The following is a 24,995-nucleotide window of genomic DNA, read 5'->3' as shown; positions in this document are numbered from 1 at the left end:
ATTTTGTGTTTAAAATATCTTTAGAATTTGACTGGAAATATTTGTAATTTTCTATTTTTAACATCCTTGTATTAAACTGCCAAAATATGCAGAATTTAGTTTCTTTCTTAATCTAGATTTGTTCTGAAGTTAAATATTCAATTGGTCTCCATGAATTATTATAACAAATTTCAATTATATAAATTGAAATCAAGGCTGACAGTGTGAAGCATTACATGGATAGCTGTGTCCTGCTTTGAAGTCATACGGACTCGAAACGTTAACTCTGTTTCTCTCTCCACAGATGCTGCCAGACCTGCTGAGTTTTTCCAGCATTTTCTGTTTTTATTTCAGATTTCCAGCATCCGCAGTATTTTGCTTTTATTATAGCTCGGTACAGGTGCTTCTTTCTTGGAATGGAGAAAAGAAATGAAGAGTCATGGCCATAATGCAGGACAGCAGTAAGGTTGAAAAGGAATAAAAGGAAGAATGAGACAAATTGGGCAGTGGTAATTATGTAACATCAAGCTTTGCTTTTAAAAGCCTGTAAATTGTAAGAAAAAAATTAAGCGAGAGAGAGAGAGAGAGAGTTGAACAGTCTTGAGATTATGGGAAGATTGTCGTATGAGGAGAGATTGGATCGACTAGGCCTGTATTCACTGGAATTTAGAAGAATGAGAGGGGATCTCATTGAAATGTATAAAATTCTGACAGGGATGGACAGACTGGACACAGGGATGATATTTCCTCTGACTGTGGGGTATAGAACAAGGGGTCACAGTCTCAGGATACGGGGTAGGCCATTTAGGGCTGAGAAGAGGAGAAACTTCTTCATTCAGAGGGTGGTGAACCTGTGGAATTCTATACCACAGGAGGCTGTGGAGGCCAAGTCACTGAATATATTTAAGAAAGAAATAGATTTCTAGGCTCTAAAGGCAACAAGGGGTATGAGAAGAGAGTAGTAGTACGGCACCGAGATAGATGATCAGCCATGATCATACTGGATGGCAGAGCAGGCTCAAAGGGCTGAATGGCCTACTCCTGTTCCTATTTTCTATGTTTCTATGAAAGAGCAAATTAAGGGTAGGGGCTTGTGAATGTTGGAAGAGCACACAGCTCAGCATACCAACTAAAGGACACAATGTTCATTAAAAAAAGCATCAATGCAACACCACCGGCAAATAAAGTGTCTTTGTGTTGTTGTAACCCATGAGGCTATCATTTGTAACAAAATATCTGAATTAGGTAAAATGCTCACTGTGTCAACGTAAAGAGGTTTTCATGGCTCAAGTTGAGGAAGGCACTGCAACTCACTACCAGCTCGAGCATGTGGTGGAGTTTTTGGAGACGGAGTACCTGCTCTTCTAAATTTACAGTGTAATTCACAAAATAATCCTGCAGAACAAGCAGAAAAAAATTCATGTAAAACTAAATATTAAAAGAAGTAGAAACTAAATCTCAAGTATTTTTTCAGATTTATAAAATCCATTCATTGCTCTTACCAAATAATTCAAAGTCGTGAGTTCTTGACCTAGAAGAAAATATTTTTTCAATAATGGCTTTCAATTTGTTGTATAGAATTAAACTCACTTATTTACATTTTTCTGGGGTGTGGGGGTGTGGAGTGGGGTAAGTGGAATGGAGGGGCCTCTCTATCACCCCAGGCCTCATGACATATGTAGTTTACACACCTTTCCTATGGCACATTTTCTCCTCCCTTCTCACCGTCCAAGGCCTAAAGCACTCTTTCCAGGTGAAACCCGTACTTCTTCCAATATAGTATACCCTATTCACTGCTCACAATGTGGTCTCCTCTACATTAGGGAGATCAAATTTAGGCTGGGTGACGGTTTTGTGAAACACCTCCCCTCAGTCTGCAAGTAAGACCCTGATCTTCCTATCACTTGTCATTTCAATTCTCCACCTTCCACCTGTTCTGACCTTTCTGTCCTTGGCCTGCTGAAGTGTTCCAATGAAGCTCAATGCAAGCTCAAGGAACAGCATCTCATCTTTCACTGGGTAATTTACAGGCTTCTGGACTTAACAGAGTTCAATTATTTTCAATTATAACCTCTGCCCCTATTTTGTTTAGTTGTACTTTGACGGTATGATTTTTTCTTCCTGGTTTCTCTTTCTTATTTCCCTTTTTTAAACTTTTGGATGGCAGCCAGTCATAATCCTGCCATTCACACCTCCTCTAGGCACACCTTTTGTTTCTTTACTTGTCCCATTACCACCCCCTTTTGGCTTTGCACCATGAAACTTTTTGTCTTTTAATCTCTCCTGCCCACCATCCTACTTCCCCACCTCTCCATGTGGAGAAGTTGCAAGTATTTGTGTTGAAGCAATCTCTAGAGGTACAGCAAAATCTGGCAATCATGACCAAACTCTGCCACTCTATGCAACATGTGTTGCGTGCACAGGGCTTTACAACCAAATGAATCATGTTTAAAATCAAATAATACCACATCAAACATTAGACATGTATTGAAAGAATATCTACCTATAAAATAATTTATGTAATCCCTCCGCAATTTATCCAGTCCTATCTCCAATAGCATTCGGATAGCAGTAAGTCCATTAACAGAGACCGTGGGCATAGTGCCATGGTACGATTGCTGAATCAGCTTGCTGAGAGAACTGTTGCTTCCTCGGTGGATCTAAAAAAGTGCTCAGAGGTTGTTCAACGTTACAGTAAAACCACTGTAAGTGCAGAAAGCCCATAATCTCGCAAAAATAGAACAGAAATAGTCGAAATACAAGACTTAAAGATCATTAAAAATAGAGGCATGAGTAGGTCATTTGGCCCATCAAGCCTGTTCCACCATTCAATAAGATCATGGCTGATCTGATTGTGACCTTAACTCCACTTTCCTGCCTGCCCCCATAACCTTGATACAAGGATACAAGGTAACTAATTCTCAATATTGTAGTTTGTGGAAGCAGGAAGACAAACAAAGAGTGCATTAGAGAAACTGAAGATCAAAAGGTTTGAATGAGTCTCAGCAATAGTCAGTAATAGGGCTTGAGGTGGGTGATATTGCAAAGATGTAATCTTAGGGTGGAATCAATGTGGGTAAAGGAATTGAGCACAGGATTAAGTAACATGTTGCCACAACATCAAACTTAGTCTGAAAGGGCAGTGGAGTTAGGGGGCATAGGTACGTTTTCCATACAATAAGCTAAAGGAAAGTTCAACTTAATACCAGAATTAAGTAACAGCAGGAAAGCAAGAGAGGAGGCACAAAGGTTAAATAGGATACAAATATATGAAACGTCATCAACATACATATGAAATGTCATCTATGCCACTGGATGTCACTAACTGGAAGCATATAGGCCTCTAAGTGGATCACCCAGGACACATCCTTTATAATGCTAGGTGCCATCTGTACAAATAGTGTGCAGGCAGCACCATTTAATTAAATATGGAATAATGAGTTTGCTACATACCCATGGTTGAATGTCCTTGCACTTTAGATGTTGAATAACTAGCATCAAGCAATCTACCACATCTTGGTATGAAGAAACAGCTGAAATAAAGGAAAGAAATGATGGAAAATAATGTATGTCAACTATAAAAAAAATTCCAGGCTAATGAGAGAATGAGGAAAGAAGCAAAATTTTCAGTCCCATTACTGCAGCTCTTCCTTTTAAATCAATGAACTTTTACAACTGTCCTGTAGCTATCATCTACCTGCTCCCTGACCTGCTGAGTACTTCCAGCATTCTGTTTTTATAATGAGAAAAAGTTGTTCGGCCATCTAACTTACTTCCAGCTAAATCTATGTTCATAATCACAAAACCTTTTCAATTTATTTTTGCATTTCACAAAGTCATGAGCTCCCTATTGAATCAGGAATCTGCCCCTTTCCTTTTTGAACATTTAAATCCAGTTTTTATTCATCACTTTGTCTGGTGCTGTATGGCATCATCTAAGTTGGAAACTTTTCTACAGTCTCTTTAAACTTATATTCATAGTTCTTGTTCTTGGTAAAAGTGCTACAAGAGACTGGATCTGCATTTGTCCCACTCTGCCACTGAATGGCAAAACTCAATCTTAGTGTCACTGTGCATCCTTACACAGAGCTAACCTGACCCACAGGCATACATACTTTTCCTCATTCTGGTCCAAAGCTGCTCTGCAAAATCGAGATCTCCACGTTCAGGAGCAAATGACGCATGAATGGTTGATTCAACAGCAGCTGCATCACTTTTTAATTTCTGATATTAAAACAAATAAATTAAATAAAAACAAAGCCTTGGTCCAAAATCCATGACTAGCATCTTAGAAATCCTTAAATAAAATTTATAGTACACTAACCCATCTTGGGTGCTATCTTACTGCAAGGTAGAACACTAATGCTACATTAAGTCTATAGCACAGAAGGAGGCCATTCAGCATATTGTGCCTGTGCTTTAAAAGAACTATCCAATTACTCCCACATCCCTGCTCTTACAGAGCAGGCATGGCTCTGCAAACTTCTGCTTTTCAATCTTCAGATGTCACTGTTTTGACATGCAAACTGACTAGCATCTACAGTAGCAGCAATGTGATACAATAATTATTGGGAAGTTAAAGTTATTTTATTTTGCATGTTCTGAGCACAGCACTCTCTCCAGAGTCATTATTCTATTGAATTTTTTTCAGTCTACACTTAAATACATGAATTAAAGAAAATATTTCATGGCTCATTTACATTCACTATCATACAACAGAGTACCACAAACAAAACCCAAAATAGATTTACCATTCTCTCCACAAACCGCAAAACATACCAGGATCTTCTCATTATTCCTCTGTAAAAATTCCCTTACTTTAGTGCAACTTCACTTGTTGACGAAGCTAAAACTCTGTGAAACAGCACTGACTATAAATTGTTGTAATTGCTTTGGGAAAACAAACCATAGCAGGCACATCCTAAGAGAACTGGTTTAGTTGACCTCACTAGAGGTAATTTGTGTCATAGCGTGACTGGACTGAAAGGGCTGACAGGGTTTCACAGTGAAGTGCATTGAATCCAATTTTAACAAAATACATTTATATTACACATTCAAGTGCTTAACTATAGAGAACCGTCCTTTATAAAGACAAAGTTACATTTTCCACATCTTTTCCCACCAACAGGTTTCCAGTTATCGTAAAATCTTACCTCAGTCTCCTTGCTCTTTAATTGCTGTTGAGAGGCATTGAGCTGGTTCTTTAGGTCTGTATCAGACATGAAAACACAAGAAAAAAGATCCTGTGCTAGGACAAATAGTGCAATGTAAAAGTCTATTCATGGGAGAAGCAGCTCCCAAAATGTATTTTCATATTATACTGCATGTACATTCTTACAATATTTAGCCAATTATTTTACTCCAATCATATTAACAGATATATTGGACAGGAATCAAATGAGAAACAGGAGGCAATTTCTAACGTGAACAAATCTGTGGAATTTTCCATCCCATCTCCAAGCTTTTGACGAACGAAAAAAGGGAGAATGTTGCATTTTCCCTCTGAAACTTGATTCCAAATAGTTTCTGCAGGTGGGAATGAAACCTCAGTCACAGTCGTAAAAAAAATGGAAAAATGTTTTATTCTTCAGCATCAAATCTCTCACCTTGATGAGCACAAGAGAAAAGGAAGCTTTGCCTCTGATTAGTTTAGAAATGTTTAAAAGGTTTCAGCATGCCACTTTAAACACAATTTTTTTTTAAAAAAAAACCTTCTGGTAGCATACATTGTGGACATGATTACTATCTGGTGAAGGGTAAATTGAGCTCACAGATAACTTGGCAGTCAGACTGGTAATTAATTATACTTGAATATCCAGCCCAAAATAGTCGAAATTTTAAAGCTGATGTTGTTCAAATGTGAAAAGTGTATACCTTCAATTAACTCCTGCACATCAGTAACTGCAGATTTTTCTTCTAAAACTTCTGGCCACTCTGTTTCGCCTGTTTTCAAACCTTGAGCTAAAACCTGACACACAACACAGCAGAAACTAAGTCATTCATTCATTCAAACCACAACATATGCTTAATATCCTCAAGAACTTTCAGAAGTTTTAAATACATCTTCTGTAGCCTTTTTCAAAAACCTCTTCCTACCCCATTACCCCTAAAGTTTCATCCTTTGGTATCCGTTGTGGTTCAGTCAGAGGGATGGTGGCATGGTGGTAATGTCTAGTGATCCAGTAATGTCTGGTAATCCACAGGCCCAAGCTAATGTCCTAAGGACACAGGTTCACAACCCACCATGGTACCTGGTTCAATTTAAATTCAAGTGAAAGCTAGTCTCAATAATGGTGCCATGAACTGTTGTGAGAAAAAAAAAATACATGGTTCACTACGTCCTTTAGGGAAAGAAATCTGTCCTTACCTAGTCTGGCCTACATGCAACTCCAGACTCACAATAGTGTGGTTGACTTTTAATTTTCCTCTGAAATGGCCTAGCAAGCCATTCCGTTCAAGGGCAATTAGGGATGGGGAACGAATGCTGGCCTTGTCAGCGATGTTCGCATCCTAATAAAGATTAACTAAAAAAAAGCTGGTAGCACTCTCACTTCTTGAGTTTCAGGGTTCAAGTCCCATTACAGGACGTGGGCACAAAAGTCTAGGCCGAGATTCCACGCAGCACTGAGGGAGTGCTGCACTGTCAGAACTGCTGTCTTTCAGGTGAGATGTTAAGACCATAAGATGCAGGAGCAGAAGTAGGCCATTCAGCCCATCGAGATCATGGCTGATCTGATAATCCTCAACTCCAATTTCCTGCCTTTTCCCCATAACTCTTGAATCCCTTACTGATTCACAGTATTCTAGGTGTGGTCTAACTAGTGCCTTGTATAGTTTTAGTAAGACTTTCCTACTTTTATACTCCAAAGCCCCGTCAGCCCTCTCAGGTGAACACAAAAGATCCCACAGTACTCTTTTGAAGAAGAGCAGGGGAAATATCCTTAGTGCCCTGGGAAACATTTATCCCTCAGTCAACACTAGCGACTACAAGGGACCTATGATGGACGTACGAGGATGACACAAGACAGATGAGCATGATGTACTCCTACCAGGAGGTCTGCTGGCATGTAAATTTTTTTCTCTTGAAATTTATCTCCTATATTAAACTTTGACTGAGTTTTCCTTTTCAATCATCTGCAGCATTCTTTAAGTGCATTATTTTTTTTCGGTATTCAGAGCAAAGACACCATCAGGTATCATTAAGTCAAGCATATGGCACTCTCAGGAGAGATGGTCAGGCTACTGATGCACTTTATTTAGTGAACCTGCACTCCCATATTTCAGAATACAGCTGGAGGGTTGCTATGCTAAAGAACAGATACAACTAAACTACAAACTTTTTTTAAAAAGAGAAAGAAATTCGTGATTGCTGGAGTCCCAATTTTATCAATACAAACTAAGACCAATGCTTTAAATTTTATACATCAAATTAAACAAAAGGAGGTTCAAAACCTCTGACCAACTAATGCCTGTGAGCAGTTTTATCAAAGCTTTTTATATAGTATAAGAAGGGAATGAGTTTGTGACTAAAGGCACCCAGTTCTCACATTTACCACTATGGAGAAATATTTCCTCTGTGTGCAATGTAAAAGAACATTGCATGTCTCATCATAAAGACAGGGTTTCTGATTTTGTTACACATTATCACACTACTGAATTGTTTATGAAATGCTTGCTTAAAACAAGAAATTATTTAGGCTGCAATCCGTGGGAACATGTCTTTACAATAATGAATTTAAAAATCAACTTGTCAAAGAACATTATGAATGCAAATATCTATTTAAAGTAAATACTTACAAGGAGAAATTCTAGCTCCTTATGTATTTGAATAACAGGACTTCTCATGTTTCCAGGTTCCACTTTGATATTCTAAACAACCACAAAAACAAGGGGAATAAAACTGCTGTGGAAGCACAATGTAAAATAGGCCAATTAAGTCCAACTGATGAATGGGAATTTGGAGGCTATGCCTACACCTGTACACCAAAATAATTAAACCCCTTTTCTGTGCTACAGAAAACAGCCCAGACTTGCATCTGATTGTCCAGCATTTCGAACAAGCTACTGAAGTGAAATCACTGATGAATTATTTCAAAAGTTCTCATTTTTATGCAAAATATTACAATTACATTGATAGGGAAAAATATTACACTACATCAAAGTATATCAAATACTAACTGGTAAGCTAAGTATAGAACACTTAGAATAGTCTGCCAAGAGGTTGCTCATAGAAGCAAAAATATCAGGGTTCTTTAGAAATTAGTTGGATGACATTGTGATGAGCTTTTCTGAGCCAAAAGGCCCCTCAGCTCTTTTTTTGGGGGCCATACCCCGAAACCTTGTCAGATTAGTGGAGGCTTGTATGAATACTCATACCTAAAATCCATGCATATTTCATCAACACTTCTCACAAATGCAATGAAAGCTGTTTTTCAGAATATATTAATTCAGTTTTATTTTTACAATATTTACGTGCAGCATTTAATTTCTGGGACTTGCAGGGCACAGGGAAAAAAAGCCAAACTTGAACAAACATCCACCAAATAGAAATCATAGTAACCCAACGCCTAAACTAAACTTAGATTTGGAAATACATTGGGTAAAATGGGAACATTTGCAAAGGCTCCTTTATAAAAACATGCATTTAAAAAAAAAAATCAAGCAGGAAACTGGTTTCCAAATATCTGACAATGCCATTGTGAAACTGATTCTTTAAGAATTCGAGAGACAAGGTCAGGAATAACTCTTTCTCCCCCAGCACAGAAGCAGTAGCCTTTACCCAACACCGTAGAACTCAGCACCGTGGGTATACCTATACCATTTGGATTGCAGCAGTTCAAGAAGGTGCAGCAGTTTAAGGGCAATTAGAGATGAACAACAAATGCTGGCCTAGCCACCGATGCCCAAGTCCCATAAAAGAATTTTTAAAAACCATTGTGACTCAGCCAAGAACAAGTTTAGGAACACAGTGCAGATCTCCCGCCCTAATAACCAAGCCACTGCTCTGCAGACATAGGCAGAGAAAAATTAGAGGTCATCATCATGGACAATAATCTCCTAATGGTTGAACAGAATTTCCAGCTACATTGGTGGACACCTTGCACTGAGTCTGGTGTCTGTCCCCGGGTAAGCAATCGCATAGCGCCTGAAGATGTCAAAAAGCAGACAAAGCTGCCACCCAAAAAACATAGAGAATACGTTCTTGGGTTGTCACTATATGTGTGATATCTGCCCTAGTTTATATAATGATGTGTGCAGTAAAATAAGCTAATATCAAAAGTTTGTTTTCCTTACCAGTGTAGCAATGGATGTAAGTGGTGGAATTTCAAAGATTTTCTCCACATTGTTCCAAGTGAAATCCACTATAATGTTACTCTGGGACTCCATAATTGTACTCTCCAATACAGTGGCACCAAACAGATCATATTGTGCATAGCCCTTGGTCATTACCTGAATCAAGGCAATAAGCCATTACACTTTAGAAATCAGTACAGTTGTATCCAAATCCTTTCCCCTCCCACCAAATTAAATATATTTCCCAGCCTGATCTTTTAAGACTTCCCACATTGTATATCATACCCTTGCCAAAAGAGCAGGGAGGCCTCCACTATTTGTGCCAGTCACAATGAGTTACATATTGACCCAGAATGGTCCAAGCTCTATTTTTATCCATTTGTCCTCTTCCCCATTTTGACCTACATATGACATATGTGGTAAGACACCATCAGTGTTTGGAACTGTAGATACACAGATACATGGGAGTAATAGGGAGTTTCAATCATATTTCAGATCATAGGGAAGTCTCCAAGTACTTTTATAATTTACAAATTGGTTTCTTGCTTCAAAATACTGAGGACATGATGCTCACAATCCTACAATCTAAAATCTTATTTCAAAAAAATTCAATAGAAGTTACTAAAAATAAAAAACTTATATAGTGCCTTTAACCTAACAAAATGTCCAAGCCACATAAAGGTGACACAAGGGCAGATGGCCAGAAGCTTGGTCAAAGAAGTAGGTTTTAAGAAGTATGTTAAAGGATGAAAGAGGGGTTTAGGGAGGGAATTCCAGAACTTAGGGCCCAGGCAGCTGAAGAAACAGACACTGAAGGTGGAGCAATTAAAATTGTGGTGTTAAAGAGCACAAATGTCTTGGAGGGCTGTGGGGCTGGAAGAGATGATGAGATAGGGAGCGGTGAGGCCATGAAGAAATTAGAAAACCAGGAGGAGAATCCTAAAAGCAATTTAAAATACAGGTTGAAAATGGTAGACCTCAGCACCTGAAAGAGAAAACCCAGGTGAACATTTAATCTACTATCCTATGTAAGAACTCTGAAATGTGTTACAACAAAGGTGCTGCACCCATAGCCTTAACTGTTTCTTTTCAGGTGTGTACAGACTACTGAAATTTCTAACATTTTCTGCTTTTGAGAGATGCTTCTAACCAGGTGTCACTAAGACTGCCTATTTCAACCTATGTAACATTGGCAGCATACCCACTGCCAAATCTTTTATTCATGCCATTGTTACTTCTGGACTTAACTAATTCCAAACACGCCTGGCTGGCCTTCCACATTCTATCCTCCACAAACTTGAGATCATTCAAAGCTCTGTTGCTCATGTCCTTACATGCACCAAGTCTCTATCACCGTGCTAGCTAACCTACATTAGCTCCTGGTCAAACAATTCTTCGATTTTAAATTTCTAATCCTCGTTTTCAAATTCCTCTCTGGCATGGCCCCTCCTTATCTTTGTAATTTCTCCAGCCTTACAACTCTCAGAGATAGCTATGTTCATCTAATTTTGTCCACTTGGGCATCCTTGATTTTAATCACTCCATTATTGATAGCCAAGCCTTCAGTTGCCTAGGCCCTATTAATGTTGAACTCTTGAAACTCTTTCGAGTATTTGGAGTGTACACTGTAACTCTTTCAAGTACAAACACGTTTCCATCTGTTTTTTCAGATGAAGTTACATTGTTTCATGATTTTACCATTGTGAGATTTGAACTCTTGATCTTAGGGTTACAAACCCAGTACCATAACCACTTGGCTATTTAGGCCAAGCTTTGAACTCTTGAACTTGGGGTTACAAGTCCAGTACCATAACCACTTGGCTATTTAGGCCAAGCCCTATTAATGTTGAATTTGTGCTGCAATGAAATGCATACTTTAAATTGGTAATTAAGCACAGCTGTCTCCAGCTGGGGAAGGATTAGGGAATCATTGTAAAAGTATATAAATCGGTTCACTCAGTGTCTGGGAGGCCGGTCCGATGGTAGTGGGTTATCGTTGATATTTGCTGAGTGTCTGGGAGAATCTGTGACTTTGCTTTGCTGTCTTGGGAAATAAACCTGTTTTAAGGTACAGACTAGCTTCAAACTCATTCTTACTCAACATACGATTATTGGAATTAACAGGCACTATACTCCGAGATTTTCTCCCTAAGCTTCTCTGCCTCTTTCTTCCTTTAAGACGTTCCTTAAAACCCATCTCTGACTAAGCTTCTAGCCATTTGTCCTAATATTGCCTTATGTGGTTCTCCATCCAATTTTGTTTTATAACACTTCTGTGAAGCAGTTTAGGTAATTTTATTAGGGTAAAGGCAGTATATAAATATAATTTGTTTTATTTCAGAATTTTACAGATTTATCAAAGCTATTTGATAACAACTGGTGGGGGGAGGAAAGTTTGGGAATACCTACAGCAGAACAAGAATGTCTATTCTTATGGGCAGTTTTCAATCCTTCTAGGCTTGTGAAAGAGCTCTTTTCGACAATTGGTCCTAAAAGAATAAGAAATAAAATTTTGAAAATAGTGTTCAAAAGCAAAGTTGGTCTATGCTCTAAGTTTTTAACATATGGGTTTATATGGAAAGTCACTAGGCCTGTAAACCATTGCACATATTCAGAACCTAACTATTGTTGACAAGACAGAGAAAAAAAAAAAGTACTATTTTGATATCTTACCAGTGCACGTGACTATATGGAAAACTATTGATGTAACCTCCTTCCCAGTTTTCACGGGTTCAGCTCCCAACCAAACAGTACCTTCAGGGTCAGAGGCATCACATCTCACCCACAGCAGGGGAAAGGCAGTAGGTGCACTGCAGTTGACCATCTGGGACATGTGTGGATTATGGGCCAAGGTGTACCAGGAAACCAACTGTCTACAAATAGAAGAAAAATAGATAAGCATTAGAGATTAAAAAAAAGCTCAACATAATTGGCATCAACACTAAGTACATGACTTAAAAGTTAGTCTGGTGAATTCTTGCACAAGTTTAAAAGAAAAAGCTACCAATATCAGAAATGAAAAGCTGCTCCAGTTCTGGCAACTAAGAGTGCGGAGACCTCCCAGGTCAGGAGCAAAGTAAAGATCTCCACTCTTTGTTCCAACATTATGCCTTATCACACTAACAATTTAAGGTGAAATTATGGCTAATATTGCAATGCAGATTGGCTTACACTTGAGAATGGTGTTAAAACTGCTCACATACTTTCATCCCAGCAGATAACGCTCCATAAAACTTGCAGTTATGTTACTGCCATTAATCTTTCAATGTGGTTATCACCAACTATCAGTGACATGTAATGTAATCTGCCTTGGTGTGGCTCTTCTCACCGTTTAGATGTAATTTAACCCTACATACAAAATAATCAAGCCAAACTGAAGCAATCACCCCCTCTTTAAAACTGTTATAAATTTATAGTATTCTTGTGATTTCTCCCTCAACATACAGTTCTCAGTTTAAGTTACTTAGAAAATATTCCCGCAAAAAAAAGAAATTATTTTTATGCAAGTTGTGTAGGGAGCCGGTAAAAGAGAGAGATTATACAGCTAATATTCTAATATAACTCACACACACAGCCTTTGGAGGAACTGAGTTGGGTTTTACTTAAATCTCAAAGTGCACTTTATTTGGGTAGGAAACCTGAGAGATGAACAGCATTTTTGCAAAACTGTTGGCCACTTAAAGAATACAGCTCTTTTAAATCTAAATACATACAGTATATAGACCACTAGCTTGTGCTATTAATTTGATTACCTTGCCTTCATGACAGAGAGGGGCAAAGGCTCCATATTCTCTTCTAACTTGCCAGATGTTAGATCACTGGTTTCGCTATTACAAGAGTCTTCCATGTGGTTCTCATCCACTTTAAATGGCTGCAAGTAAAAAGGGAACAACAGTCAGGCAAAGCAATTGAAAATAATACACTGGCAGAATGGCTGCAAAGCTCATCAAGAGTGCTTCTGTTTAAAGCCATGCCTCATAAAGACTCAGCATTCCCACAAAAATTCCTGAACTCCTTCTTCAGGTGTGACCCTAAACAGTGATCATCAATGGGGCCATTCAACTGGGTAGAGGCATCAAAGCCACACCAGTCTTCTTCTCACCAGATGTTCACATGTCAGCAATTTAGTAACAGGCAGAAATTAGCAGCATGAAACCCAGACAATTTTTATCCTCTCTAAAATATTGATACTGAGGCTAATTCCAGCACTGCTTCGCCTAAGATTCTGCCAACTCATCAAACAGGGTTCTTCTGATCTATATCATACATCGCATGTGGTCAGTTAATAATATGAAAGCAAAAAATTGTCTCTCCTCGCTCAGTTCTTTCATCTTTTGTTTAATATATTCCCTTCCCCTCCTTTAAGAGCGTTTCTAACTATAGATTTTGGGTGATTTTTCCCATCTCTTTTTCTTTATTCTGTTTTCTTCCTATCAGCAATCGGCAGCTGTCATATGGGCACAAGCTCCAATGTTATTTTTTTAAATTGCTCCCATGCATTGACAGAAAAACAACTTCAAATTGTAGCAAAGCAGCAGCCCAAACCAGAAAGGCAATGAAGATGGAGAGGTAGAAATGAAAACGTTACCCTAAATAGCTAGAAAATTTCAACAACTAAAGAACACAGAAATGAGGGATCACTGAAAAATGGTTATTAAGTAAATATAGTTCCTTACAACAATTCTTTTTAACTTGCTGGACTAGTGAGAAGCTAAAGACCACAGACATCAAGTCAAAACCCCCTATCAGTCATCCTTACTCCAATCCTGAATGATAACAGGCCTCAAAGTATGCCACAGGAAGCCCATTATCGGCACGTCTATGAACCCAAGCCTCAGTAAATTACAGGATTACGTTTTACTTAACTTTACATACTTACTGCTCTTTCTGCTATAAAGATGGGCATATCCTCCTTCCAGAAAGCTTGCAAGGGACTTCTGTTTGCTTCACTTACAATATGCACTTGGACATCATCCTACAAGATAACTCAGAAAAAAGCATAAATTTCAAAAACCAAAATCAAGTCTAACCTACCCACAAACAATTGAAAGCACAGTACTGAGATGAGGATAGTATGACAGCGTGGCTCATTGTGCTCTCCAAGGCAGTATGCTGGAAAATGCTGTAAAAACTCAGTAGGTCTGACAGCATCTTTCCAGCATCTGCAGTATTTTACCTTAATGTTGGACAAGCAATCTAATTGCTCAGAGAGGTTGAAAGAGGCAGTAGTGATGGAACTGGGTGTCATCAGCATTGTTGAAGCTGACCCCATGTCTACAGACGATATCACCAAAGGGCAGCATGCAGATGAGGAACAGTAAGAGGCTGAGAGTGGATCCTTAAGGTGACACTGCAGGAATGGGAATTGAAGCCAGTACTGGAGATGCTCTGGTTGTAGATGAAGAGTGAGAGTGGAACCAAGCAAACACAATACTCTGGGGCTGGAAATTGGAAGAGAAGCACTGGAGAAAAAAGTTGTTCAAGTAGGTTACCTCATACAGCATAGGCTCCTTTAACATCCCTTTGTTTTCCTGGTCACAGAGTCTGGAAGGAAAACAAACGTATTGAAATACAGAATGAGATCGTGCCAATGTTTACACAGACAGGTGCTACATTCTTGTTGAGACTGTCTACTCAATATGTTTTCTCTGCTCTAGAACGAAGACATTAGACATGTATTTCTAGAATACAGAACTCAAGAGGAGACTCAACATGGAGACAAGTACCTCTAAACACCATGATATAATTTCAAGCTCAGTTATATACAAATAAAACAAAATAAAAATATTGTATTACAAAAACAATAAGATACTTGTTAACATTTAAAAATAGAAATAAACTGAAAATCGCAAAGTGAAATAATGGCCAGGATTTCCCTGTTGCTGAGCGGACGGCGGGGCCCGCTCGCCGACGCGTAAAATGACACGGGATGACGTTGGGCGAAACTCCCAAAGTCACTCCGCCCCATTTAAATTTTCAGGTAGGCGGGGGCTCAGCATAATCAGCTGTGCACCCGCCGACCTGTCAATGGCCAATTGAGGCCATTGACAGAGTCATTAAACTAATTAATGGACCTGCCCGTCCAACCTTAAGGTTGGCGGGCAGGCTAGGAGCCCTGGCGGGCCTAGCAAAAGCATGAAATCCTCAGGATGAGGTTTCATTTAGGTTTTAAAAAATGTAATTAAAGTGTACTTGAAAGTTATGGATATGTCCCAACTTGTGTGACAGTGTCACATGAGGGGACATATCAGGGAATTTTTTTTCTTTATTTTTCTGATTTTTCAAAGGTACAGCCAATCTCCCTGAGGCAGCACTTAGCCTCAGGGAGATGAGTGCGCTCTTTTGTGCGTATGCGTCAGGTACATCCTGCCATTTGACAGCATTGTCAGTCATTATATAGCAACATTCCCAACTGGTCAAGAGAATCACAATCAATTAAACACAGGATTAACCTGAAATGAAAACAGAAAATATAGCAAATACGCAGTGAGTTTGATGAAGAGTTAAATCCCAAATGAGAAGGATAGGTAACACTTCCAGTTTAACTCTCCATGAGAACTCGATGCCAGTTGTTTTTAGAGAGTTCTCAGCTGACCCTGAGAGCCACCCTCCCTCTTTATCAGGAATAATACCTGGTACATATAGGGAAGTAAATGCCTCCAAAATAAATTTCCCTTCTATATTTCACAAGATCAAAAGAAATGCTGGGATGAAAGAGCTGCTTTTCCAATGATAAAAACAAAAAACTGCGGATGCTGGAAATCCAAAACAAAAACAGAAACAGAAATACCTGGAAAAACTCAGCCGGTCTGGCAGCATCGGCGGAGAAGAGTACAGGTGACATTTCGAGTCCTCATGACCCTTCAACAGAACTGAATCTGTTCGGTTCCAAATGCTGTTTTAACACTAGAAGACTTTTTAAAATCCTTACACTGGTGTTTACCATAACATTTATGCAGCACCTTTTAAATTAATAAAACTTCCCGAGGCTTCACAGGAGCGTTAACTAGAGAAAAATTACGAGGTAAGAAATTAGGCTGGGGGGAAAACCAAAAGCTTAAATGAGGATAGTATGATGCCGCTTGAGTAATGTTCTTAATGCATCGCCTCAAATTGCTCCAAATCACTATCATTGACAGTGATAGACAGGTTCACCACGTTCTTCAACCCAATGATCACTGCATCTATCTCTCTCTCTCCCACCCCATTAACCCCAGGAGAAGCTGAGGAGACAACAACTCAACTTTCATTCAACTCTCAGCTGAAGGCTTTGGGCTCCATCAACAACTCAATGGATACTTACTGAAGCAAGAAGGTGTGAAAGCGTCGGACGGACTGGAGAGCGATTGAGTCCATTATAAATGGAGATATGCACATATATGTATATAAAAAGCTTAATTAACAACAACAACCAAAATCAACTTTTTTTAAAAAAAGAACCGGAAAAAATTCAAACCACCGTCCTGCGCGCGCATTTCTACGGCGACCTAACGTCACCTCCGCCGATGGGAGTCCAAGTATTTTTGTTAGTTGTTTTAACGAGCAATTTATTATCAACGCGTTTTAGAATGAACTATCATTGTGTGAAATATACTTTTTAAAAATAACGAATATTTTACCTCATCCGCCGCGCGCCGTGACGCGTCCGCCGCGCTATAAAATAGTGCCGCCGTTAAAAGAAAATAGTGCCAGCCATGTTTCACTGTTTCTGCGAAGGGAAAAGGGTATTTTCGCCATGTTTAGGATGTCATTGGTCTGACAGGTCGGTGTGGGAGTATCTCCATTGTAGTTGCCGGGCTGCCGGTGGTTGTTTTCCCGCAGGGAGGTTGGCGGCGACCGATATTTAAGGGAGCGGCGGTGATGAGTTCTTCCTTTTCCGGCCGCCGCCATCCCGAGTGCGGTGAGCAGCAGCGGAGATGGTGAGAAACAAACCGGGCGGTCGGTGGGGGGTGCTTTAAACCTCTAAATCCTCCAGGGTTTAGATCCATCAACGGCGAGAACAGAACGGGCTTGGCCCGACGACTTCGGAAAGATTAAATTCTATAATATATGAAGTTTCAGTGAAAGAGAAGGGAATCCTGAGGCCGGGCCGCCATTTTATAGCCGGGTGGGGGAGGGGGAGACACGTTGTCTTCTGGAAGCTGGTTAGGGAGCGGGGAATAAATGGCACGGATCAGAATCTGGCAATGAAAACTTTTTTTTAAAAAATCAGCTTTTCACTGAATTTTATTAATTTCGATTTCAGATTTGTCTGATACTTTTTAAGTCATTTCTAACTGATGAATGAAGTGAGGCCTTGCTGCAGCTGGACCATGTGTCTGAGTGTTTTCGCTAAGCATTAGTTTTCGTATTGGAGACAATAGCTGTTAAGTCATTTGGGATCATAACCGCTAAAGTAATGTTGGACTTCATGTTTTCATGGGTCAATACAAATTTTTAAGAATTGTAATCCAGTAAGAGAAATGTATTCAGTGCTTTGGTTTGAGGTATTTAGTTTCTTGGTGGGGGGGGGGGGCGGAGGACCTTGCTCTACTTCATGTAATAAAAATCAGTATGTTTGTGTTCCAAAGAACTTGAACGATCTGTGATATTTAAATGCAATGCTGAATGTTGGGGAAAACCTGAGTGTATGTAGTTTATTAGATGCTCAGGTGTCTTACTGAGCACTACTCATGGCTGACACAGACGGTTACAGAAAGCACCCATGACCAGAGGATGGGTCTCAATATCACAGGCAGTAAGTTGTACTACTGAACAGAGGATCAGAGTACTTCTGCAAGGTTTGTATCTTAAGGGCTATTTTTTTTAAACTATCTTTCAGGCTTGTGCTCGACCATTGATAACGGTGTACAGTGACAAGGGTGAAATATCAGGCAAAAATGTTGTTATGCCTGCTGTTTTCAAGGCTCCCATCCGGCCAGATATTGTGAACTTTGTTCACACAAATCTACGCAAAAACAACAGACAGCCATATGCTGTGAGTGCAGATGCAGGTAAAGTATATTGGTCTTTTAAATGAATTTAGGTAAGACTATTTCTGTGACCTTTTTCCTTAGTTTTAGTCCACAGAATCTGCATGTAAAAGATTGAAGTTACTGTATTGATTGACATTGCTACAGGATTAGACCATTCAACCCCTGAGCCTGTCAGTATTAACCAGTACTGCTCCGGATCTAAAGGCTACTTGAAAGCATGTTTATAGATTTTAAGTTTAAAGGAAATAAAATTGTTTAAAGTGTTGTGCTCTTATGAAAATGTGACTTTCTACCTGTCTTGGTGTGGGATTTTGCTACTATGAGTTTGCATACTGTGATGCTATTTTCTTGATTCTGGACCTGGTAGCTTCTGTCAATAAGTTGGCACAGATAAGTGATCAGAATTTATGTCTGAGAAAAAAAAAATCCTGGTGTATATTTTTTTTGTTTGTTGAATTCTTCATAGTACAGTAGATCCAGGTATGATCATTTCTGTTATACTTAAAGAATAAAAAGCTGAACTTTTTGAAGAGGAGTCTAACATGGTGGACAATGGAGTGTCTGTTGACACAGCATGATGGAAATACTTGGCAGGATTTGTGGATGGAGACAAACAGTTAAGATTTTGGAGGTGATTTGATTGAAGTGAATCATTGGGGTGAAATGTTTCTGCTGGTTGGGGAGTTTAGGACCTGGGTGCATAAAGTAAAGAATTAGAGCCAGACCTTTTGGGAGTGAAATTAGGGAGCACTCCTACATAGAGGGTGGAAGAAGTTTGGAAAACACTTCTGCACATGACAGTTGGTACTAGATAAATTGGAAATTATAAATGAGATAGATTTTTGTAAACTCCGCATACCCCTTAATACTTTTGGCTAAGCCGCAGCTCGGACATTATCCAAGCTCAAGGGGCTAAATGGCATTATTGCTGTTCCTACATTCTCTTGAAAGGAGATTGAGGGGGGATTGTGCAAAACTAGGTGATATAAATATGGGAGTTGCTAATAAACCCAAAAAGGAATTTGGGAGAAACGACTTAACTTGGAGAGTGGTTTGAATGTGGAACTCTCATGAGGGGCAAATAATAGAAGGATGACATGAAGAAGGGTGAAAGGGAGCATTTGTGGAGCATAAATAAACACGCTGATTAGTTGTGTGAATGGCCTATTTCCATGCTCTACATTCCATTTGTGATTCTATGCTTGTTACTCTACTTTTAATTTACAACTTGCTGAACGGTGAAAGTTCATGGCTTCTGGATGATAATCTGAAATTCACTTGTAGCAGGTATAGGTCACTTGATGGCTTTCATGGCTTTGTTTGGAAGTCTGCTGCATTATTTGTATTGAAACAAATGTTTATTTTTCAGGTCACCAAACCAGTGCTGAGTCATGGGGTACTGGCCGAGCTGTGGCGCGTATTCCACGCGTACGGGGCGGTGGCACCCATCGCTCTGGCCAGGGTGCTTTTGGCAATGTATCCTATTCAATGTGTAAGATGTATCCTATTCAATGTGTAAGATTAAATATTACAAAATCCAGTGTGCATCGGCGATCCTATTTTGGGTTCTCTTTAACAAACAGAAATTTGTCACACCAGCCTATTTGAGCTAAATAATTTGTTGGCTTAATATTCCTAATTGCTATGATGGTGTAATTTGCGTCTTACACTGTACAGCACGACAGTTGCCTGCTGTCATTAAGCTGTTACAGAGGAATGACGAACATTGAAATCTGAGCAAAAATGGATGTACAACATTGCTTTTTTGAAAAAGTTATGCACCTTAACCCACATCACAGATGTGTCGTGGTGGCCGCATGTTTGCTCCCACAAAGACTTGGCGCCGCTGGCATCGCAGGGTGAATGTGACCCAGAAGCGATATGCCATCTGCTCTTCTCTGGCTGCATCTGCCCTCCCTGCTTTGGTCCTGTCAAAAGGTAAGAACGTGCAGAGGTTAAAGTGCTCAGGTCGCACTGAATGAGAGCAAGCTACTGTTAAAATCTGTGATGGACAAAACACAGCCATTTTGGTTCTTCATTCCCGATAGACCAATGAGATTGATTTTTTTTTCCCCTCACTGGCTTCACTCATGGTATCATGTGTTGGCTGCAGTGAATTGCTTTCCACTGAGTGCAGTGACATGGTAAATGCAATAGGTGAGCCTTCTCAAAATAATTAGAGCCAATGTTATAAATTAGTTTATTTTAGTGCAGTGGATTTGTATCCATGTCAACTTCTGAGTATTGAATGAAAATTATCCACATGAGAGCAATCGCTGCTGGAATTTTTCTTTGCTTGCCATCAAGGTGAGATTCTGGAATAAAAACACAAGCCAAATTTATTCTAATCTTGACATGGCCTTTATGAATTTTGTGGCATTGATGGCAGGAAATGTTAGAGGTTGTTTGAAATTGGGAGAGCAGAAATTTCTAATTGTTGCTAGTGGTAATGTCCTGTGGTTCTTAAATCATTTGGATTTTGCAGATCTTTTGGGTGTATTTTGAAATGTGCCTCGATGCTATTGCTTGAATGGTGTTTTGAAATGTAGCAGGGCTTGCTATGATGGTGTAATTTGCGTCTAATTCTGTGCACAGTGACAGTTGCCTACTGTTATTATGCTGGTGCAGACATATGACGACCATTTAGATCTGAGCAGCTCTGTATTAATGGAGATTTTCAAATTGAGTGACTAGAAATTTAGGCTTTTCTCAAGACCAGCTGTTTAATTTTATACTTTTGTACCACCGTGCATCATAGAATTTTATAGGCAGCCAATTTGCCCCATCATGACTGCTGGCTCTCAGCAGCTATCCCTTTGCCCACTGAAATTTTCCTTTTTCAAATAAATAAAACCCATTTCCCTTTGTTAAAATGTTGAGTTCTGTTTGCGCCACAGTTTCTGGTCAGAAATTCGATGTCCTATGAACCTGCTGTATGTAATTCTAATCCGATTGTAAGTCATTATTATTGGCTCCAATAGCAAGATACTAATGGAGAGGAAGGCACCTGTTTTTACTGATGGACAGGTGGGAAATCTTTGCTTTGACCAGTTCTGATTTGGGTCTTTCTAACTTATTTTCAGTGTTTTCTCTGCAACTGAAATGGGGGTCTTGGTACGTGCTTTAGAATTTCTATAGTTTCTGGAAACAATTTTTATAACCCTTTGCAGGTCATCGCATTGAAGAAATCCCAGAGCTCCCACTTGTAGTTGAAGACAAAATTGAAAGCTATAAAAAGACAAAGGAGGCTGTTCTGATGCTAAAGAAACTGAAGGCCTGGAATGATATCAAAAAGGCAAGCAACTCTTTCTTGATCAGTGATATAGAGAGAGAGAGAGAGGATGAGGTTTCACTTCTGGTCCGTGTTTCTGATGACATTGATGATTTTGAAGATCTGATCTTGGGTAAATTTTTAGAAAAACAATAGATTAGTATTTGGACTTAGTCAGAATGGATTGGTTTTTATCCCTACAGGTTTATGCTTCCCAGCGTATGCGTGCCGGCAAAGGTAAAATGAGGAACCGTCGTCGCATCCGGCGCAAGGGCCCATGTGTTATCTACAATGAGGACAATGGTGTTGTAAGAGCTTTCAGGAACATCCCAGGTAATGTGTCTGGAGAGTATGCAGTGTAGTATGTGTTTTAATGGGCAGGACTGTAGTTATCAATGTTTTAGATTTTTATTAATACAATTAGTATTATTGGGCAACTGTTGGTTTGCAGTGCATTGGTGATTTAAATTTGTTTTTCATTGTTAGAATACCAATCAGAAATATAATTATCAGTTCAATGCTGAGAGCAGCTATTCTCTGGTCTCAACTGGATAAAATGATGAGATTCCACTTCATGGTCCGTGTTTTTGAAAACTTGTGATATTAGTGGAAGTTCTGACTTGAGTAGCAGGGATGGGGTAATGCATATCAAGTGAACCGTTGTAATATAAAGCTGTGTATGATCTTTTTTCTAATCCTGCTCTCTTCCATGGCTTGGTTCATTCTGATTTTGAAAAGAACTGGTCTGTGTACAGTCCCTCCCAAGGTGACATGGACCAGTTTGTGTTTATTATACTGATGTCAATTGTGTTTTTTAATATTAAATGTGTACTATTAAATGACTTGAGCCAGAGGTAGGACTGTACTTGGTGGAGAATCTAATGTTGCTCTGCATTGTCACCTGCAGGCATAACTCTTCTCAATGTCAACAAATTAAATGTCCTGAGACTTGCTCCTGGTGGCCATGTAGGACGATTCTGCATCTGGACAGAGAGTGCCTTCCGTAAGCTGGATGACCTGTATGGAACTTGGCGCAAACCTTCCAAATTGAAGATTGGATACAAGTAAGCCTCAGTATGATTTTAACATGAGGATAGGTGGGAGCAGTGAAGCTCTGCGTCTCTGCTCTTTATGCACTCCGTTCTCAGTTTTCTCCCATCATATGAAGGTACTGGTTCCTCACCAAAAATGCAAACCTGATCCTTTTGAGTCTAATTTGCATCTCGTGGATCTTGACCTCTAACCCAGGAGGATGGAGAGCATCCCTGCCCTGTTGAGATCACTGCATTCCTTTTATCCCATTAAGAAAAATTAGACACCTGTTGTAATCTTGTGACTTTTTGACAGCTCATGATAGTGAAAGTTCTGATGTCTGACAGAAGCAGGAGGTTGAAATTGGCACACATCAGTTGGTTTCAGCGGATGTACAGTAAAAGTTTTGTTTTACACTGTTTTGGCCAGTGATTGAACTATGAATTACATTTGGACAACCTAAAGACTGTTTATTTGCTTTCCTATTCTATTTAGTCAGTGGTGCTGCCCAACATTCTTGACCTTGGGTTCCATGTTCATGGTCTGTCCTTCCCTGCAATAATTCCATCAGCGTTTTCACTTTTAATCTTATGACTGATCTTTACTGCCTTTGGTTTTTACTATAACTGTTTTTATAATCCAGCCTTCCCATTCACAAGATGACAAACACAGATCTGAGCCGCATCATGAAGAGTCAGGAAATTCAGAAGGCTCTTCGTCCACCAATGTAAGTTAGAATGTTATGCCTGATCTGTTTGTGAGCTGAATTTAGATCCCCTGAGATTTTTGCTGAATTCCATGCATCTATTGAGAATTAATGCAAGTGAATGCACAACTTGTGTACTGGAATTAGATTAATTCTTCAGTTTTTAGACAGTGATGATATTCCACTTCATGGTCCGTGTTTTTGATACCTTGTGATATTAGTGGAAGTTCTGATGTCTTGACTGTAATGTGGGGCTAAAATTGGGATAATTGTCAGGGATGGGAGTAGGGACACGTTTGAAGCCTGATAAATGTATCTACGGAAGCAATGTTCACAGCATCTTCAAACTAACCTGGTGTTATCCACCTATCTTCAGCCCAGAGGTAGGCACACACCCTGAGGTGTCACTGCCACCTGTGATTGGAATACCTTTTATTGTGCTACTTTTCCACCAAAGCACAATTGAGAACAGAAACTTGCTGTTGAACTGCCAGCACACTCTTTCCTATACCATACAAAATGAAAATCAAAGGAAACCTGTTTATTTTGCTGTACATCTGGATTACAATCCCTGTAACTTTACTGCAGCTGTCAGAAGCTGATGTTTTTCATGTTTTCCACAGCAAAAAGGTTCAGCGTAGGGTACTCAAGAAGAACCCACTGAAGAACTTGAGGATCATGACCAAACTGAATCCATATGCCAAGACTGCACGACGCCGTGCAATCCTCCTGCAGGAAAAGAATGTAAGTGTGGAAATGTACACAGTTGTTTGATCCTGCTTTTGCACTGACATCTGATAGATGCCTGAGCTTTGATAGCTAATTAGACTGGTTTGGATTCTCTTTAGAAGGCTAAATGAGCTGGTAGTAATTGCATGGAAAATGTTGGGATTTATTACATTACAGGATTCTGATTGTAGCCTGAATGTTAAGTATGTAATCACTCAAATGCTTGCCAGAAAATATGGGCAAAAAACAACAGCTTGCAAAATGGTTCAGTTCTGAAATTGGAAAGTTGGCACCAGAGGGCAGAATGACAATGGCCCAAGTGGCCTTTCCCTGACTTCAGTTCAATGAATTCAAGTCTGAATCCTGGAATTATTTTTCAATTTTATTCAAGGTTTAATAAATGTTTGCTACTGACATATCTAGTAATGTAGGAATCCTTTTGTGATTCTGGCAAGTAAACTGGTTCTAAACATGTTTGTGCAGGGATGCAATAATTGTGTAATGCGTTAAGTTTCTTAGATGTGGTGATTTGGGTTGGTGGTGATTTCAGTTGGTGGTGATTTCAAATGCTGAACTGATTTTATTTTTCCCTTTTCAGCGCAAAGCCAAGCTAGAGAAGAAGCAAAAGGCAGCGGTGTAAATCTGAAACTCCTGTTTTTACCGACATGTGCACACATTGCCATATGGATTTGGTCTAAATAAAATCTATTTAAAATATATACTTATGCAGCCTTTTCTATTGTCCAGATAGGTCATTTCATTTTTAAGTTTACACTAATCACTTCTAGCTTAACTCTCACTATTGACCTGGATTACTGAACTAGTTTATTGAACTGAGTATAATCCTATTGTAAAGTTCAAAGGTTGCAGTACATCAGAAATGTGCTATGCTGCCAATTTTTAAAAGGTATGGGGAAATAGTCATGTACTGGTTATTGATCACTTCTAGTGGTCCTGCAGACTACATCTTGCCACTTTAGCGCATATAGAATCAATGATACAGCACAAA

At 39.3% G+C, this 24,995-nt stretch overlaps 2 protein-coding genes and 5 non-coding genes across 9 annotated transcripts in view; 6 read left to right on the top strand and 1 right to left on the bottom strand.

Annotated features, from left to right (window-relative positions):
* The window catches only part of zwilch (zwilch kinetochore protein), a 36,041-nt gene extending 19,024 nt beyond the window's left edge, over nt 1–17,017 (bottom strand). Inside the window, exons 1-15 of one of the 3 annotated variants that reach the window (XM_041175148.1) lie at nt 16,893–17,017; nt 14,766–14,817; nt 14,153–14,248; nt 13,026–13,144; nt 11,947–12,146; nt 11,683–11,762; nt 9,274–9,429; nt 7,777–7,848; nt 5,854–5,947; nt 5,133–5,188; nt 4,095–4,203; nt 3,433–3,512; nt 2,483–2,639; nt 1,482–1,510; nt 1,238–1,374 (exon numbers count right to left, since the gene is read on the bottom strand). In XM_041175148.1, the coding sequence (XP_041031082.1) occupies nt 1,238–1,374; nt 1,482–1,510; nt 2,483–2,639; nt 3,433–3,512; nt 4,095–4,203; nt 5,133–5,188; nt 5,854–5,947; nt 7,777–7,848; nt 9,274–9,429; nt 11,683–11,762; nt 11,947–12,146; nt 13,026–13,144; nt 14,153–14,248; nt 14,766–14,817; nt 16,893–16,897 (1,442 nt within the window). In that variant the 5' untranslated portion in view covers nt 16,898–17,017. Of the gene's footprint in view, nt 1–1,237; nt 1,375–1,481; nt 1,511–2,482; nt 2,640–3,432; nt 3,513–4,094; nt 4,204–5,132; nt 5,189–5,853; nt 5,948–7,776; nt 7,849–9,273; nt 9,430–11,682; nt 11,763–11,946; nt 12,147–13,025; nt 13,145–14,152; nt 14,249–14,765; nt 14,818–16,576; nt 16,775–16,892 lie in introns of those variants that run through there. The other 2 variants (XM_041175147.1, XM_041175149.1) reach the window with 2 other exon arrangements.
* A 36-nt stretch (nt 17,018–17,053) lies between these two features.
* On the top strand, nt 17,054–24,703 carry rpl4 (ribosomal protein L4). The gene is made up of 10 exons (XM_041175151.1): nt 17,054–17,192; nt 18,095–18,266; nt 19,618–19,724; nt 20,048–20,186; nt 21,419–21,543; nt 21,723–21,852; nt 22,427–22,583; nt 23,195–23,278; nt 23,881–24,001; nt 24,585–24,703. Exons 1-10 carry the CDS (start codon nt 17,190–17,192, stop codon nt 24,624–24,626), a joined length of 1,080 nt encoding a protein of 359 aa, XP_041031085.1. The 5' UTR covers nt 17,054–17,189; the 3' UTR covers nt 24,627–24,703.
* LOC121270073 lies at nt 19,889–19,988 on the top strand. Its single transcript, XR_005941472.1, has one exon. It is a non-coding gene; the product is annotated as a small nucleolar RNA SNORD16 (small nucleolar RNA).
* LOC121270074 lies at nt 20,805–20,904 on the top strand. The gene has a single exon (XR_005941473.1). It is a non-coding gene; the product is annotated as a small nucleolar RNA SNORD16 (small nucleolar RNA).
* On the top strand, nt 21,582–21,650 carry LOC121270072. The gene has a single exon (XR_005941471.1). It is a non-coding gene; the product is annotated as a small nucleolar RNA SNORD18 (small nucleolar RNA).
* On the top strand, nt 22,071–22,142 carry LOC121270070. The gene has a single exon (XR_005941469.1). It is a non-coding gene; the product is annotated as a small nucleolar RNA SNORD18 (small nucleolar RNA).
* LOC121270071 lies at nt 23,424–23,494 on the top strand. Its single transcript, XR_005941470.1, has one exon. It is a non-coding gene; the product is annotated as a small nucleolar RNA SNORD18 (small nucleolar RNA).
* Nucleotides 24,704–24,995: the final 292 nt, after the last annotated feature.

The sequence above is a fragment of the Carcharodon carcharias genome, chromosome 26 (assembly GCF_017639515.1).
Source record: "Carcharodon carcharias isolate sCarCar2 chromosome 26, sCarCar2.pri, whole genome shotgun sequence".
NCBI classification, from domain to species: Eukaryota; Metazoa; Chordata; class Chondrichthyes; order Lamniformes; family Lamnidae; genus Carcharodon; species Carcharodon carcharias.
Note: the sequence above shows the minus strand (reverse complement) of the source record. Positions and strands in the feature narration are given on the sequence as shown.